At 40.8% G+C, this 17,515-nt stretch overlaps 1 protein-coding gene across 1 annotated transcript in view; it reads left to right on the top strand.

Moving 5' to 3' along the window:
• Ppp3r1 (protein phosphatase 3 regulatory subunit B, alpha) overlaps window positions 1-17,515 on the top strand; it is a 41,029-nt gene that overhangs the window by 21,306 nt on the left and 2,208 nt on the right. The window contains exons 2-5 of the mRNA XM_051200647.1: window positions 441-480; window positions 11,402-11,578; window positions 12,496-12,555; window positions 12,930-13,114. Of these exons, the coding sequence (XP_051056604.1) occupies window positions 441-480; window positions 11,402-11,578; window positions 12,496-12,555; window positions 12,930-13,114 (462 nt within the window). The remainder of the gene's footprint in view (window positions 1-440; window positions 481-11,401; window positions 11,579-12,495; window positions 12,556-12,929; window positions 13,115-17,515) is intronic.

The raw sequence follows: 17,515 nt of genomic DNA on the forward strand, positions 1-17,515 counted from the left end.
AGAATAAGTTCATTAGCCTGATGTGTTGGCACAGGCCTATAATCTCAGTACTGGGACTGAGGCAGGAGATTCAGGAGTTCAAGCTGGCCTGAGCCTTGGAACAGTGTCTCAGAAAAAAACAATAAAACAAACTTAGTTCATCCAGCTGGACAAATGAGTGCATTGACGGTCTCTAATATGGAGGTTTGTGTGTATTATGTTTATGGTATTAAAATACTTGAACTATATTTTAATCAAATGCTTGTATAAGTCTTAATGAGAACTTACTCTTTGTCTACCATATTGCTTAATATGTTTTCTTATCTGTTAAAAAGTATAGTCTGTAATTCCAAACATAAGTTTAGGGCTCATTTACCTGTTACATTAAAAAAAGTTGTTTAATATTCTAATGACATTTGGGTGTATCTCATAACTAATGGATTCTTTCTTCCTCCCCCCAGGGAAATGAGGCGAGTTACCCTTTGGAAATGTGCTCACACTGTAAGTTGAATATAATGGCAGTGACCATTTGTTTTGCTTGCATATGTGTGTGTGTGTGTATATATATTTGAGAGAGAGTGTGTGTGTGAGTGTGTTTTATATCTCTATGGTGTGTACTTACTTTATATAAAATGTAGCCCACATTTAAAATGGAGAACACATCATCAGACACTCGTTTCATTACCAGAGTAGGGAATTAAAACAAAAGATATTTTACAATTAATATCTGCACAGTATTGTAAATATAGCTTATAAACCAACAAATCACTTTGACCTAAGTTCACAGAGGGTTCTTTGCAGTTTCAAAGTGAATCTGTGATGGTGGGTTTTTTTTTTTTGTTTTGTTTTGTTTTTTTTGGGGGGGTCTGTTTTTTTTCTGTTTGTTCATCTAAGGATCTGGGTCTGGACTCCTTTGTTTTGTAATGTTAATAGCTGTACCCAGTATTCCCAAAGTCATTTGGGAAATGGGATTGCAAGACTATGAAAGCTGGTATTTTGTAGGCTAGAACTTGTCACATAGTCCAATTAGCTATCACATGGACTGGAGAGTAGCTCCTTCTGTCCGTTCAGGAAGGAGAAACAGATGTGTTAGATAGTGTTTTACATCTGGATGGAATGGGGCGGGTGACTATCTGAAGAATAGCAGATTTCTAGAGTGAAAGGCAGTTGTCAAAGCCTTCTTCAGATAATGAAAATGTTTATAAGTTTGGGGACTTTTAAAACAATTGCATTTTCCTTTTACATACATGTGGAGATCAGACAACCTGTGGGGGTTGGTTTTATTCTTTGCACCTTACTGGTCTAAAGGATCCAATTAGAGGTATATTATTAGGTGTGACAACAAGCACCTTTACCTGCTGAGCAATTTTGGCAGCCCCTTCGTTCTTACATATTTATCTATGAGACAAATTCTCACTGTGCAGCCTTGTCTGTCTGTCTATGGGACAGTTTCTCACAGCTTGCTCTATTTAATCACCTATAATCTATCTGTATCTAGCAGGCTCTCACCATGTGTCTACTTATTTGTTTATTATTTATTCATTAAGTTATTTGACAGGCTCTTATTTTGTGGCTTCATTTATTTACTTATTTATTTGATGGGCTCTCACCGCTCGGATTTGGTCATTTGTTTATTTGACAGGTTCTCACTGTACAGACTTACTTACTTATGAATGGTATAGATTCTCACTGTGTAGCCCTACTTGTTTGTTTGTGGGACAGGTTCTCACTATGCAGCCCTATTTATTCATTCATGTATTTGTTTATGAGATAGGTACTCACTGTGTAGCTCTACTGTTGTTTGTTTCATTCATTCATGGGATAGGCTCTTACTTTGTAGCCCCATTCATTCATTCATTCATTCATTCATTCATTCATTCATTCATGGGACAGGTTCTCACTGTAGTCTCGTCTTTTTTTTTTTTTTTTTTTTTTTTTGTTTATTCATGGGACAGGCTCTCATGTGTAGTCCTGGCTAGTCTGGAACTTTTAATGTAGAACAGGCTGATCTTGAACTCACAGAGATCTGCTTGCCTTTGCTCCTGAGTGCTGGGTTTAAAAACATACACTAGACAGTGTTCTGCTGTTGTGAAGAGACACCATAGCCATAGCAACTCTTAGAAAAGAAAGCATTTCCTTGGGGCTCACTTACAGTTTCAGAGGTTTAGTACATTATCATGGAGGGGGAGCATGGTGTGTGCAAGCACACATTGTTGGCTAAGTGGCTGGGTGTTCTGCATCCAGATCCACAGTCAGCTGGAGCAAAAGAGCCCTGGACTTGGCTTGGCTTTCTGAAACCTCAAAGCCCATCACTGTAGTGAAATACTTTCTCCAACAAGGCCATGCCTCCTAATCCTTTCAAATAGTGTGACCAAGCCTGTAAGCCTGTGGGGCCATGCCTGGCTATTTTAGTCTTGTGTGTATACAGTATGCATGTGTGGAAGTTAGAAGACGACTCTGGAGGCAGTTCTCTCCTGTCTTTATGGGAGTTCCAGGGATTGAGCCCAGGTCTCTTCAAGCCCCTTTACCTTCAGAGCCATGTTGCTAGCCCAGGTCGTAATACACACACACACACACACACACACACACACACGTACGTTAGGTGGAAGCTTACTGTTTGAAGGACTGGATGTTAATTGGTTTACTTGAACAATATGTTGTAGTAAAAAGTTTGGAGCTACTTAGATCATTTCTGTCTGACCACAGTGCTGGTTGTGACCCAAGAATAGGCTGCTTTCTGGAAGCTCTGTTCGTGTTGATGGCCTTTAAGATACTTGAGATTTCCCTCCACAGCTTCTGTCTCTGCTGTTAATCCTTGGGCTTAGAAATGAAATCTTCAAAAATATTTTATGTGTAGTATAACATTCTCCTTACCATCTATTTCGTGGATAATGTAATATTTAGAAGTAAAAACCATCATGTGCTTTGTCATACTGTTTTGTTTTTTAAATTTTTTAGACTGTTTCTTTTTTAAAGAAAGATTTATTTATTATGTATATAGTATACTGACTGAACTCCAGAAGAGGGCATCAGATCTCATTACAGATGGTTGTGAGCCACCGTGTCGTTGCTGGGAGTTGAATTCAGGATCTCTGGAAGAACAGTCAGTGCTCTCAACCTCTGAACCATCTCTCCAGCCCCTTCATACTGTTTCTGTACATTACAGTTCCATTATGTGAGTCCATCTGCCCTACTGTTTATGCATCTGCTCTCCCAATCTTCTCATTGTGATTTCTGTTGTGTGTGAACAACATTGTTCCCTCAGTTGCATTTGGCGTTGGTAGTTTGGTTTTTTTTTTTTTTTTTTGTAATCCCTTTCGTAAACACCATAACTGGTATGCTGTTTGCCAGTTACAGTAGGTCTGTTAATGTGGAAAGTAGAGTTTCAGTTTACATTATCAGCATTGGTTAGCGTAATTCTGACCATGCCATGGTATTTAGAAACTTTAAAATTAGCAAGTACGTATCAGAGTCTTTGGCAGCCAGAGTTCTCAGTGCCCTTCGTTTCTGCTACAGATAGGGTTGTGTGAGGTTTGGAAAGTAAAATGACCTGGGGCTTGTTCTGTTTTTACTGGAGGATTCTGGTGTGATTTGTACTGTTGTGTTTTTGCACCATTCTGGATCCATAAGCTTAACATTAAGTTTGTAGCATCCTGATTTTTAGGCTAGGCAATACTTGATTTGATAGTGTGGCTTATAAGTGTTTTAAAAGTTTAATGCAGTCCCTCTACACTTCTCTTTTCTTCTCCCACCTTCTCTCCCTTTCCTTCCCCTTTGTCTTCTATCGTTAAAAATCAATGCCCTAGACCTAGGTATGGTGGCATACATCTGTAATTCGGCATTTGGAGGCTGAGGAAGGAGGATTGTCATGAGTTGGGGGCCAGTCTAGAATATATGAAATGAAGCTGTCTAGAAAAACAAAAGCCTGTGGTCTGTCAGCTAACTCATTTGAGTTGTCTGTAGTAGAACCCTGGGAGCACAGTAGTTTGAGGGAAGGTGTTTGTGAGTTGTGCACTCCCAGGGGAATGGAGCAGTGACTGACCTGGCTAGGTGAGGAGTAAGGAAGGCCCTGGCCCCACTATAGGAAAGAACACAGACTGATGGTGTGTGCAGTGAGTTTCTTTTGGCACATAAAGTGCTCTCTAAGAGAAAACATTAGTAACACCAAATATGAAACATTGGCATCAGGAATGAAGAACCTGAGTCCATGTGGTGGGCTGAGAACTCAGTATCAGAGAACTAAAAGAAAGACTTGGTAATTCTTGTTTTAAGGCCTAGTGGTGACCAGGTCTCTCATGTGAAAGAGTGCTTCTCAGGAAAAGGGTGGGGGTAATCTCTGGAATTGGATTGGTAGGTTAAGGTAGTTTGAAGCTTTGGTTCCAGATCATTCTTCTGTTCTCAGCAGAAGTAACTCTGCGGTTGGATTTGATCCTCTTGTCTTGCCATGAGTTGTTTCTTGGGTTTCGTGGTGTTCAACTCTTCTCAGTTTAAATTCTTGTGTAACCTTGGTTTTTTGCAGGGTTCTGGAGCCAGCCTGTACTTTTGTTTTGCTATATAACCCTGCGGACCTGCATCTGTGTAGATTGCCCTTGAGTTTAAGTTCCTTTGCGTCAGCCTTTCATGGACACTTGTTCATAGATGTGTGCCGCCACATCTAGCTTAGCGATTCTTGGCTTACTTTTTTACAACAGAGTCTCGTGTGTTTCATCAGACTGGCCTTGAACTTTCTCTGAAACCAAAGTTGAACTTCAACTTGAGATCCTCCTGCCTTGACTATCTGGGTATTGGAATTACTATCATCTGCCAGTATATCCAGTTTTTGAGGGGCTGACAATGTCTGGCTTTATCTGTTTGACTGTTACTTGATAATTTTGAAGTAGCTACAGAATTTTAATCTGGTAGCACTAAAAGCCCAAATAAGTAATTCTTGCTTTCTAAATTTATGACACATATCTAACATCTAGCCATTTTATTTTTAATTCTGTTTATGCCTATGTCTCTGTGCAAATGTTTGGGGAGGTCAGAATCTGGAATTAGAAGCAGTTGTTATCTACCTGGATGTGGGTACTGGAATCTGAAGTCAGGTTCTCTGCAAGAGCCGGGAGTGCTCTCAACCATCTCCCAGCCCCTGAACTCTAGTTCTTAATGAGCATGTGTGTGTGCTCATGTGTTTGTACATGTGTTAGGTCCAAGGGACACCTCCAGAATCAGTTCTCAACCAAACCTAAGCTTGGCTGTAAGCACACCCACCATTAACGCATCCTGCCAGCCCAAACCGGAAGTTTTATAACACAAGAAGTGGGTGTGAGTTCCTGATGGGGTCCTTGCCAGTGAAGCTGAGGGATTCCTTTTCCAATTGATGACATTATTTGGTTCAGGCTCCTTAGCTCTTTGTCTCCAGGAGTTCCCGTAGAAAATCTGTAACTGAGTACTTGAAATGTTATATAAATCTCCCATCTATCTACTGGAGATGTCCAGCTTCAGAGGATGACCATTAATTTTTTGAGGCAAGGTCTCACTATGTAACCTTGGCTAGCCTGGAACTCACTATGCAGACCGAATTCACCTTAGACTCACCAAGATATCCCAGCCTTTGCTTCCCAGGTACGCCACTATATAACTGGCACCTATTAATATTTTATGAGGAGAGAATTGTAGCTTACATTTAGAAAAATTAATGAAAGAATTAGTTAAAACTTCAATAAGTTTTGAAAATTGACTTCATACCATGCTGTTTAGTCATTTAGCTCCTAATGAACATGATAGGCACAGTGAAATTTTATGTAATAAAACAGATTTTGCAAAGAATTTGAATATTTGCCCAATAAAATTATTCAGTGGTTATTATGTAATTATCAGGAATGTACTAAGTAGGAGTAATTATTTCTTTATTTTAATTTCATTTTGTTTTTTGAGACAAGGTTCCTCATTGTAGCTTTGGTTGCCCTGGAATTAACTCTGTAGACCAGGCTGGCCTCGAACTCAGAGAGCTGCCTGCCTCTGCCTCCTGAGTGCTAGGATTAAAGGAGTGCCCACCCAGTCCTGAGTAATTATTTCTAATAGGATTTTCTCCCTCTAAAGCAGCAGCAGCTTTCTTTCAGTTTGCAACAGAAGGTTTCCAGGGGGAAATAGAACATGCTAAGACATTGAGAAATGTAGAGTAAAAACTAGTGGAGTTTCATGGAATGTTGAATGAAGAGGCAGAGCTGCAAACATAAAAGGGTGTTACGAATACGAGCTCTAAGGGTAAGGTGTGGAAGTAGGTTTGTGAACAGAGTAAAATTGAAAGGTAGATCTGTGATGGTTAGTTAGCTAAGGGCTCTTAAACATTCTCAGGTAAGCACTCGGTGCTGCTTTATAGCTTTAATCCCAGCGTTTTGGAGGCAGAGGCAGAAGGATCTCTTGAGATAAAGGCCAGCTAGTGCTATATAGTGGAAATCTGTCTCAAAAAAGGAAAATAAGAAGACCACGACACTTCGTTTGTGCTGGAGAGATAGCTTAGCAGTTGAGAGCTCTTGTGGAAGACTAGAGTTGATTCCCAGCATCCAAACCAGGCAGTCACAACTGCCTTTAAATCAGATCCAGGGCTTCCGTACCTCTGACCCCACCCCCACCCCCCAAAGGCATGCATACACAGACAACAATTAAACATAGGGAAGACAGGAAGGAGTAGAGAGGAGACAGGCAAGATGCTACAGTTTTTAAGTTGAAGCCTTGGCCCTAAACAAAGTTGTTCAGTATGTTAAAGGAAGAGCAGCAAAATTTGCTTCCAAAAACCACAGTGGATGAAGAAAAAGGAGACCCTGACACAAATAGTATAATATAAATGGAAATTTGATTATGTTGGAGCCTTAAGGGACAGAAAGAGCTTCCCTTTTAAACACGGAGAGAGTACCTTTAGAGTGAGAAGAAAGGAGGGAGGAGAAGAGAGAGACAAACTGAGATGCAGGAGGGGGGAGTATTAGAGCCTGGAGGAGCTAGGTCCTGGTTAGGACCTTAAATGGGGGCTTTTGCTGCAGGGAGGTGTGGCCTGATCCCAGGCTGCAGGATTTGGCCTTCTACAAGTGACTGCTGTCTTTTAGGGGCAGGCCCATGTTCTAACAAAAGTGAAATCAAGATTGCCTGCTATGTGTTATCTTGCCCAGCCAAAAACTTCCTTGTTGCTACTTACATAAGCCCCTCTTGTGCATTTTTTTTTTGTCCCACATTATTTTGAAAATTAGCTTATGTGTCTGTACTTTGATTAGGATGGGATTGGACAACCCAGTTTCTTAAAAGCAGTGGAGGGAGGTGAGGTGAAAGAAAGTATGACCAAGTACACCAAGGCAAAAGCTATATTGTAGTCTCACACATAAACACACAAACATCAAATCAAGCACATGAGACAGCCAGACCAGTAGATAAATGGGATTATGTGAAATAAACAGCATTAGGAGAATAAACTATCAAGAAATTAAGAACACAGTACACAATCATCATCTTAAAGTTGGTGGGCTCTGAGAGCAACTTAACCTGAATAAGATCAGAAGGTGAGGTGTGGTGCTCTTAGGCTGGTATCTTTCTTATGTCAGGCTTGGGTAGCAAATGAACATTTCTTATTTCTAATTAAGAAAGCCAGAGAAACCTGACATTCCTTAGCAGATCTTAAAGCGTCCAGATCCAATTGAGGGAGTTTCCAGCAAGGTTTTTGTCCAGGGCAATAGAGGTTGTATCAGATCTCCTCTTTCATTAATCTGTCCCAGAGGATGTCTTAGTGTCTTCTTTGATTCGGAACATTTTCTCTTCTTGGGGATTCCTAAAGAAGGGAGGAAAGAGTGATGTGGCAAAGCCAGAGGGCAGAGAAGAGGGGCCCATTGAGCTGGGGTCCACTTCAGTGCCAGCAGGGCTCTTAAGGTTTCTTTCCTCCTCAAGTTTGATCATTCTCTAAAACACTTGAGTTTCTTTTAAACTAGTACTTTCTTCATTTCTTGGGTTGCTTTTAAACTCCTATTAGATTAGCTATTTTTCATCTTTTGGTTGCCTACAGTAGGAACTTGTAGTATATAAGAAATAAATGAATAGACCCTCAGGGGTATCAACTATCCCCCTTTTCCCCAAATACTTGCAACTTCCCAGGCACAATAACTATAAAATATAATAAAGTCAGCTACTAATTAGCTTTCCCTCCCAGCAAATGCTGCTTCTACTGAAGTTTGGTTTCCTATTTTAGACTCCCCCTCCTTATTTCATAAAAAATTACAGCTGTTCATGTGAGCTGATGGGATTATTTGGATTATATTTCTGTGCTGCTAACAAGAGTGATTTCTTTGCTCTCACCCTGAAGTATTTAGTTCTTCCCACGGTATACCAGAAGTTTTATCTCATAATGTTGGGATGTCAAGAAGCAGCCCAATATCTATAAGATTACCCTTAAGTGTATCTTCCTGGCACACATGGATGTTGTTTTCAATTTAGGTAGGAAGTATGCTGCCTCAGGGCTTCACTTTGAGGCCATTGAATGTCCTAGGAAGTTCCCCTTGACATTTGCACCCTGTAGGACTGGAATAATATCTTTCTCCTTATGTTTCTATGCCAGTTGCTCAGAAAATTTCTATATTAGAAGTTGCCAGGTCACAGGAAGCAAAAGAGACAAACAAATGCTAAGCTAGAAGAGTGGTAGGAGAAAAGACAGGAAGATGACACCCTGTGACTAACACCCTAAAATGAGGGTCAGCTAACAACCTGTTTAGAATAACATGCCAGACTGTTGACCACAGAGGGCATCCGGGCCACAGGAAGAACCCTAGTTTACCTGGGAAAGCGGCAGAGCGCTGGGTGCATGCATGGTACTAGGGGCTGACTAGTGAGTGACTCTTTGCGAAAGTAGATGATCTTTTGAGTCACTGTGGGACTACAGAAACACTCAATGTAAATCACAGCTCTGACTCCAGTGGGAATATAGCTTAATCTCTACACAAATACAACTGGCTATAGTTCAGGAACAGAGAAGTGGGTTTATACTGAATAACACAGTCACCATTAAGTTCTTTCTTGATGGCTGCAGAATAAGCGGAAGTTACAGATACAACTAATGTATTTAAAGAAATGTGTTGATGAGAATATGTGATAGGTGGGTTATAGTGAAGTGAGAAACCTTTGCTGTAGGTTCAGATGCAATCCACTGACATTCTTCGCTTTTGGGTCCCTGGAAACCAGTGGTCTGCTAAGTTAGTGAACCCCAAGCCTAATGGTCAGTAGGGTGTTAGGTCAGGTACAGAGGTAAAAGGTTAAAGTTTTTAAGGAAACCAAGGCCTAAGATAATTTAGACTGTGTTCGGAATATACTGAAAGTACATAATCATGAAATTGTGATTAATTCCTTTGAAGAACTCTTCAGCATATGTGTGGCATTTCTTTAGGCCATTTCAAGAGTTCACATAGTTTAAATTTAATGGATAAGCTTATTTGGCTGTAAAGAAAAGATGACCTGTACTCAGGAGGCAGAGCTAGGCAGAACTCTGAGCTCTGCAGTAGCCTCGTCTGCATAGCAAGTTCCAGGCCAGCCAAGGCTACATCATGAGGCTTTCCCTCAGAAAAAAATCCTGCTGTTTTGAAGGAAAAGATAATCTCTTCCAGCTGTCCTTCAAAGAAGTGGAAAAACACATGCTTACAGTTTGTTGAAAACAGTGAAAAACATAAAAGATTGAAGACGTTTTTTCTTAACTTTTTAAAAAGAGGTGTGGAATCTGGTGAAAAGTGTCAGATGTGGGAGTGTATGCCTCAGTACTTAGGCAAAGGACTGATCTGTGACTGCCAAACACTGAGTGGTGGGAACAGGATGAGTTTGAACTGTTCTGGAGCTGTCTTCGTGAATGGTAGATTGGTAAAAATATTGGCATTTCAAAAAGTGAACCCCTGATGTTTTACCTTCCAGCACATCTTGTCCACTGCAGACAGTGGGAGGCAGTGCCTCGGGGATGGCAGCCACACTCACTCCCTTGAGCAGTGCACTAAGTTCTACGTTTCCTTTTTTTTTGAAGTTTGTGTTCTCTGATCTTGACTTCAAACACTTTTTTCTTTTTTTGTCCCTCCACCCTTCCAAGTCTGCTTTATACTAGGTAATTAGGGGCAGATGCCACACTTTTGAAATGAGTTTTGGTCTTCCTGGACAAGTAAGATAGATTGATTCACACACACACACACACACACACACACACACACACACACACACACACACACACACACACATTCTCATTCTCTCCTCTGAAGAATGCTGGGCAATGCAATGAGCTTGAACTCCCAGCTCCCATGGTGAACACTATGTTCTGCAATGTGCTTCTTTGCAGGGGCCTTAACATAATTTAATATGTTCCACGCTTTATCACAAAACAGGCTGGGAGAGTTAAGTGGTTTTGCTCAGTTGTCGATGTCTGTATATTAGATGAGGCTAATCTGTGATGTCTGCTAGATTTGATGTATTGTGTACATTCCTATGAGTTGGTTGGTATTTTATCCCATCTGTAAGTCTTAAAGGATCCCTACTGGGGGAAATCTCCATAAATCCATAAAGTTACGTTTTACAGACATTCCTCTCCCCCTTTTGAACTGTGATGAACAACAGTGCCATTCTGTGACTATGTGGTCTTCACTTTAGTACCACAGATAATTTTTGAGGTATCCATTTTAATGTTTTTATATTTTAAATGTACATTTAAATGACTATCATGTATATATGTCATAAACATAGATATTTAGAAGGCACTTTGACATCTGCTTTTCTTTTCTAAATTTTATGTGTATGCATGTTTTGGATACATGGATGTGTATGCACCACTTAAGTTCCTGCAACTCACAGAGACCAGCACAGGGCATCAGATCCTAGAACTGGAGTTACAGATGGCTTGTGAACTGCTGTGTGGGGACTGGTAATTGAACCTGGGTCCTCAGGAAGTGCTAGCAGCCAGTGCTTTTAAGTATTGGACCATCTCTCTACCTTCTGCTTTTCTTTAGAAGTACTGAAAATTGAGTTTTGATGAGAGAAGTAAAAGCAATATCGTAGTTGCTCATACTTGGAGAGTATTTAAAACCCTGAAAGAATATTCAAGAAACCCACATAAACTCCCCCAAAAGGAACTGGATGTTGCTGGGTAAAATGGGTGGGAAACTTTGGAATTTTTAATCATGAGTTATTAAACATAAATTATACTTTTTAAATGAAAATAAAGGTGCCATGGTACAGAGCAGAAATAGATTCAGCCTATATCACATACCTCCATGGTCAGCTTGGGAAAGCATTGTCACCCTGGGATAGCTGGCTGCCTAGCAACCATTAGGTTATAGCAGGAGCAAACAGAAATGGAACCAAGTGAAAACATTTGTTGTGCTTACAGATTCTTAGATCAAATTGGAAGTTAAAATCTTACTCCTTTTTGGTTTGCTTTTAGTTGATGCTGATGAAATCAAAAGGCTAGGAAAGAGGTTCAAGAAGCTTGATTTGGACAATTCTGGTTCTTTGAGTGTGGAAGAGTTCATGTCTCTGCCTGAGTTACAACAGAACCCTTTAGTACAACGGGTAATAGACATATTCGACACTGATGGGAACGGAGAAGTAGACTTCAAAGGTAATGAAGGCCATTTTGTTTTTAAAGTTAGTCTTAGTGCATCCTACATAAGAATGAAACTAGATTTGTTTTTGTTGTTGTTTTTTTTATTTTTCAAGAATCTCTAGTTTTGGTGATTTTATAATTAAAGTTTATGCTAAAACTTGAAAATCTGTTACATAGGTTTAATTATCCTTTTACTTTGTGGCAGAGTCTAATCTGCCACAAAAAGGGACATTTGGTACTTCCTCTGTTTTAAGAAAGTCATGTTCACTAAGGACAACTTAACAATATTAAAATTTTTCTTTTTCCTTGCCTTCTTTTTAAAAAATGAGACCTGAACTGCTCAGTTTTAGTTGCCCATGCCTTCTTTATTTCATCCCGACACCAAGAAATCTTTTGTGCACTTATATTGATGGACTGGTGTCATTTTACATTTGGTCTTTCACTTTTAAATACACATTTAACTAGAATTTTCAGTGTTCTTGTTTTGTTTGCCTATGAATCATTGTTTACCAGATAGTAAGTTATTTTTCTAGAACTTTCTAACAGTGAATTTACATGTTTTGGGATGGAAACCCAAGTGCGTTTTGTTTTGCTAAAATATTGTACAATCTTTTCCTTGTCATGGTCTGAAGAAAACTGTCTAAATAAATATCCTTAAGGAGTATTTTAGAGTGTCAGTGGCTCATGGGCCTTCAGATTGATTAACCTTGAACTCAAAAGTTAAAAGTTCAAATGAATAAAATGAAATCTCGTGTTTGGAGGCTTTACAATTGTTGCTGATTTTTGGCACTACTGTTTTCTTGTTTTGGTTTTTGAAGACAGGGTTTCTGTTTAGCATTTTTTTAATGTGTTATAGAAGAATTTGAATGATGCTTTTCTTTATAAAAACAATTAAAGTTGTGGTTTGTACACTTTTTTTCATTTTTATTTAGAATTCATTGAAGGAGTCTCTCAATTCAGTGTCAAAGGCGATAAGGAGCAGAAGTTGAGGTGTAAGTATTTTCCCTTAAACTACCACTCTTGCCTTTTAGACCTCTAAAGATATTTGAAGTCTCATTTCTTAGTCATAGGAGTTTTACATTCTGAAGAAGAGCACTTGTGATGCTTGCAGCTAGTGTATTGGAGTAATGTGCTGGTTTTAGTGGTATAGCTGAGAACATGCATATCACCTGCTGTAGGTTGTATTGGTTATTTTATCTGGGTAGCTACACTCTACTCAGTTAATGCTAAGTCAACCTGTGTATGTAGCTGTGTTTTTAAAATGTTACCTTCATAGTCAGTTCTAGATATTTGGTAATATTGCTTTTCATTTAAAGTATTTGTGTTTGCTTTAATTGCACTGACACTCCCCCCTCCCTTTTTTTAGTTGCTTTCCGTATCTATGACATGGATAAAGATGGCTATATTTCCAATGGGGAGCTCTTCCAGGTGTTGAAGATGATGGTGGGGAACAATCTGAAAGATACACAGTTACAGCAGATTGTAGACAAAACCATAATAAATGCAGATAAGGATGGAGATGGAAGAATATCCTTTGAGGAATTCTGCGCTGTAAGTGAAAAGGCTGATTCTTCTGTTAAGTATGTTTTAAAGCCTTTTAAGGACAGTTTACTAGACAATTTTGTAAGCATATTTTGATTTGAAATTCTGTTTTGTGTGGTTGCCTCACATTCAAGTTTCGGAATATGCTGTTTTAACAGCTAATTAAGAGATACTATTGTCAAGAATTAGTATTCATAAACTGTCTCTGATAAAATACTACAGGAATGGTAGTGCTGTGGGTAGATGTATATGCATGGAGGCTGGAGGTCAGTGCCAAGTGTCGGCGTTGTACATTGACCTTATCTTTAGGACTCCTCCCACTGAAACTGAAGCTCACTATTTCTGCTAGGCTAGCTGGCCAGCAAGCCCCAGGGACCTCCTGTCTTCCCACAGTGCTGGTATTACAAATGCATGCTACCAGCCTGGCAGTGGTGGCACCAGCCTTTAATCTCAGTGCTTGGGAGGCAGAGGCGGGTTGATCTCTGTGAGTTTGAGTCCATCCTGGTCCACAGAGCAATTTCCAGAACAGGCAGGGCTATACAACGAAACCATATATTGGACTCTACCCTCCACCCCTCTGCAACCCCCCCCCCCAAGATCCAAAACACCAAATGCATGCTACCACCTCCAGCTTTTTTATGTGGACTATAACACAGGCCCTCATGCTTGCATGAAAGCTTTTTATACCAACATAGCATTCTTCCTATGCTGCCAGTAACTTATTGATAGCCCCTAGAAATTGTAAGTGGGATCTATTTTTAAGGTTTCTATAAAAGTAACCCATTGAGCTGAGAATAAAGTCAATTGGGGAGCACGTGCCTGTCACCATGCATGTGACCCCAAGTAAGTACCTACCCAGTATTGTAAGTAACCACAACAAAAACATGTTTGAAAATGCTTTGGTGATGGGACTGGAGAGATGACTCAGCAGTTACGAGCACTGGCTGAGCTTCCAGAGGACCCAGATTCAATTCCCAGCACCCACATGGTAGCTTACTCCTGACTGTAACTCCAGTTCTAGGGCTTCTGACAGCCATACATGCAGGCTGAACACTAATGAACATAAAATAAAATTTGATTACATATTTAAAGAGAAGAAAATTGATTACATATTTAAAGTTGAAAAACAGTCCCTTGTTCATGAATTTTAGCTAGCAACACCAGAAACTGTCTTGAGGACCATAGAGATGGGGAAAGAACTCTGTACATCCTCAACTTTGCCCAGTGGCTTATGCCCTTCTCTTCCAAGCGGTTGATGAATGAGCACTTCTGTTCTGGCACAAAGGCTCTGTGTGGAGTGGAGTCTCACAGTGACTTCGAGTTATAAGAAACTTAACTCGAGGCAGAACCTTTTGTTACTGGATCCAGGGATTTGGTGCCACTTAGCTTTCCTGCGGCTTGTTTTCTCTACCACTGTCCCTAGCACAAAATGTTTTTAATTACAAACTAAAGGTAGAGAATATAGAAGAGGCAAAGAAATACATTTTTGAAAACTTTGTTAGTCACTGGTAGATACTTACCTAGGAAGGTCTTCCACTCCAGTTTTAAATTTAAATCCCAAAGGAATGTATCAGTGGCTCAGTGGTTAAAGATGCTGGCTAACAGGCCTGTTGCTAACCTGATCTCTTGGTGACCTATTTGTTGGGAGGGGAGAACTGATCCTCTCAATCTCTCCTTTCACCTTCCCGGGGAGGGACGGACACATACACAAAGACAGAGACAAAATTAAACTATTCAACGACAAGCCAGTTTGATAGTTGTGCAACCCACATATCTTTCATATCACTTATCAGTCAAGGAAACGCCACAGTCTTGCCCAGTTGAGGTTCCTTTTCCCTTGATGACTCTAGCTTGTGTCATATTGATTTTAAAAGAATAAATAACCAATACAGTCTAAAATGTAATAAAATATTTTGTGCTTAAAGCTAAGTTTACTAAAAGTGAGAGGCACACCCGTGACTTAAAATACTGTGTAATATATGCATATGGCCTTATTTTGTTGGAGTCAAAGTCTAACAGAAATAAGCAAAGAGTGGGATTTATTCTGGCTCATAGTTCAAGTCTGCCATGGTGGGGGAGGTAGAGCAGCGTGGTGTCAGAGTACCTGGTCACATGTCACCACAGATCGGAAGAGGATGATGATGCAGCTTCTGCTCACTTCCTCTTTGCCCTTACAGGCTAGGATCCAAGCCAGAGAAGGGCTCTCCACCATGGGGTCAGTCTTCTCACTCTACTAGTGCTATCAGGGTAGTCTCCCAGAGGCACGCCCAGAAGCCCATCTTCATTCAGGCTAACAGCATAGCTTCACCAGTTACCAGCTTAACACCCAAAAACATCATTTTAAAGTTACTGTGACATTACAAGTCAGAAGGAAAGACAGACAAGGCTGGGTGACTAGGACACTGTCGGCCTTAATGAGGGGATCCTTTGTAGAGGGCTTCTGTAAGGACCAGAGCTTACCACCCTCTTACAGCTGGAGCAGTCTTCTAGCTTGCTTCCTGTTGTTGATCAAAGGCAGCTTAGGGGAGGAAAAGTTACAGTTAATCACTGACAGAAGCAGGTCTAGATTTAGTTTGTGTATCCTGTGATAAGATACCAAACAGAACCAGGTAGAACAAGAAAGGACTTATTTACCTCATACTTCCACACTGTAGCCCATCATTAAAGGAATCCAGGGCAGGAACTCCAACAGAGACCATGGAAGAGCACTGTTCCCTGGTGTTCCCTGGTGTTCCCTGGGACTTGCTCAGCTTGCTTTCCTACACAACCAGAACCCCCTGATGCAGCGGGTGGGGGTGGCACTGCCGCACAGTGTGCGGGCCCTCCGGCATCAATGGGAATCAAGAACACACCCCACAGGCCAGCCAGTGTGATGAAGGGGTAGCCTTAGTCGAGATTCTTTCTTGGGTGTTGTTAGTTTGTATGAGGAGCACAGAAGCCAAGGCAGGGTCTGAAGCTGAGACTGTGGTGGGGGGAGGACACATTGTTTTTTATCTTTCTTCACCCTTCTTTTCAGCTCCTTTTCTTAGACAGCCCAGGCCCATCTTCCCAGAGATAGTACTGTCTATGTGCAGCACACATAGCCCTTCTCTTGAACCACCCTCATGCCACCCCTACAGCTCTCCTTGACAGAACTTCACAGTCCTGGCCTAACATTCTGGGCTGTCTATTGAAATCTAGGATTCACCTTTAGGCAATAATTTCCCAAGGTCTCAGCGGGGACTCAAAGTTTGCTATGCTACAGTTTCCCCATCTTGCATCTTTCAAACCTCTAAAACTGACCAGATCTTTCACATTGAAGTGGAGCCTGACCCACCGTACCAGATGTATCAGCCTCTGAGCTGGTCTGGGGTAGCAGTCTTGTAGATAGTTGCTTCTGAGGAGCAGGGAACCCTCAGTTGGGCAGAGCTCTTCTCTTCAATAGCATCTTTGTTGCTTGTACTCAAGTGAAGATAAGCATGATTGCACATTACCATGTTACAGTCTTCTGGAACCTTCCCTGACACCTACTGTCAGATCTCCAGGCAGATGGTAGGAAGGAGTAGTGGGGGTAGGAAGTGGACAGGATATGTCTTATCCATGAAAGAAATGGGCCTGACCCTGTCACCTGGTTTTCTCAGTTGTCAGCCTCATATACACAGAGGCTTAAGAGTCTCGAACATGGGAAGAAACCTCTACCATGGAACACAGAAATGAATACAAACCTATACAAATTGTTTGGAATAATGGCCACTAAACCCCACAAGAACACTGTTAAAGAACAAAATAGAAATCAGACCTCAGTGATACATTGAATCCTGGAAACAAGAAACCTTGTAATATGTACAAGATTATGGAAATCCTTAAGAGTGCTAGCAGTCCCAGAAAGAAACAGGAAAAAAAAAGTGGAACCATCATAATCAAAGGTCACACATTTCCTGATGTGATTCAGTGAGTAATAGCATACTAAGTTAAAGCAGTAGAGCATGGAAATCAGTCTGCAGAGTAACAAGACCTAGGCTAGTAGGGCAGAGGCATCATTGAGGGCCTTCGTACAAAGAGTCATGGTCACAATGACATTGTATTTCTCAGAATTAGAGAAAACTGGATAGCGTTGTTTTATGGGTGAAGAATATGGCTTAAACCAAAACAGTAAAGATACATTTGGGTCCATCTTTACTCTGAAACTGCTAGCGGGTGCTGTGCTATAAAATAAGTCAAAAAGACTGGGTAAAGCATGAGGGTTTCCATTCAGATCCCAGCACCTAAATAATAAGCCAGCATTTGTGACCTGCACCTACCTGCCTAGGGATGGATAGCTCCATTCACAATGGGCCAGTCGTGTCCCCCCCCCCCCCGTCAATCATTAATCAAGAATGTCCCACAGACTTGCCAGTCAATAGGCAGTCTGATGGAGGCATTTTCTCAGTG

The sequence above is a fragment of the Phodopus roborovskii genome, unplaced genomic scaffold (assembly GCF_943737965.1).
Source record: "Phodopus roborovskii unplaced genomic scaffold, PHOROB, whole genome shotgun sequence".
Taxonomy (NCBI): domain Eukaryota; kingdom Metazoa; phylum Chordata; class Mammalia; order Rodentia; family Cricetidae; genus Phodopus; species Phodopus roborovskii.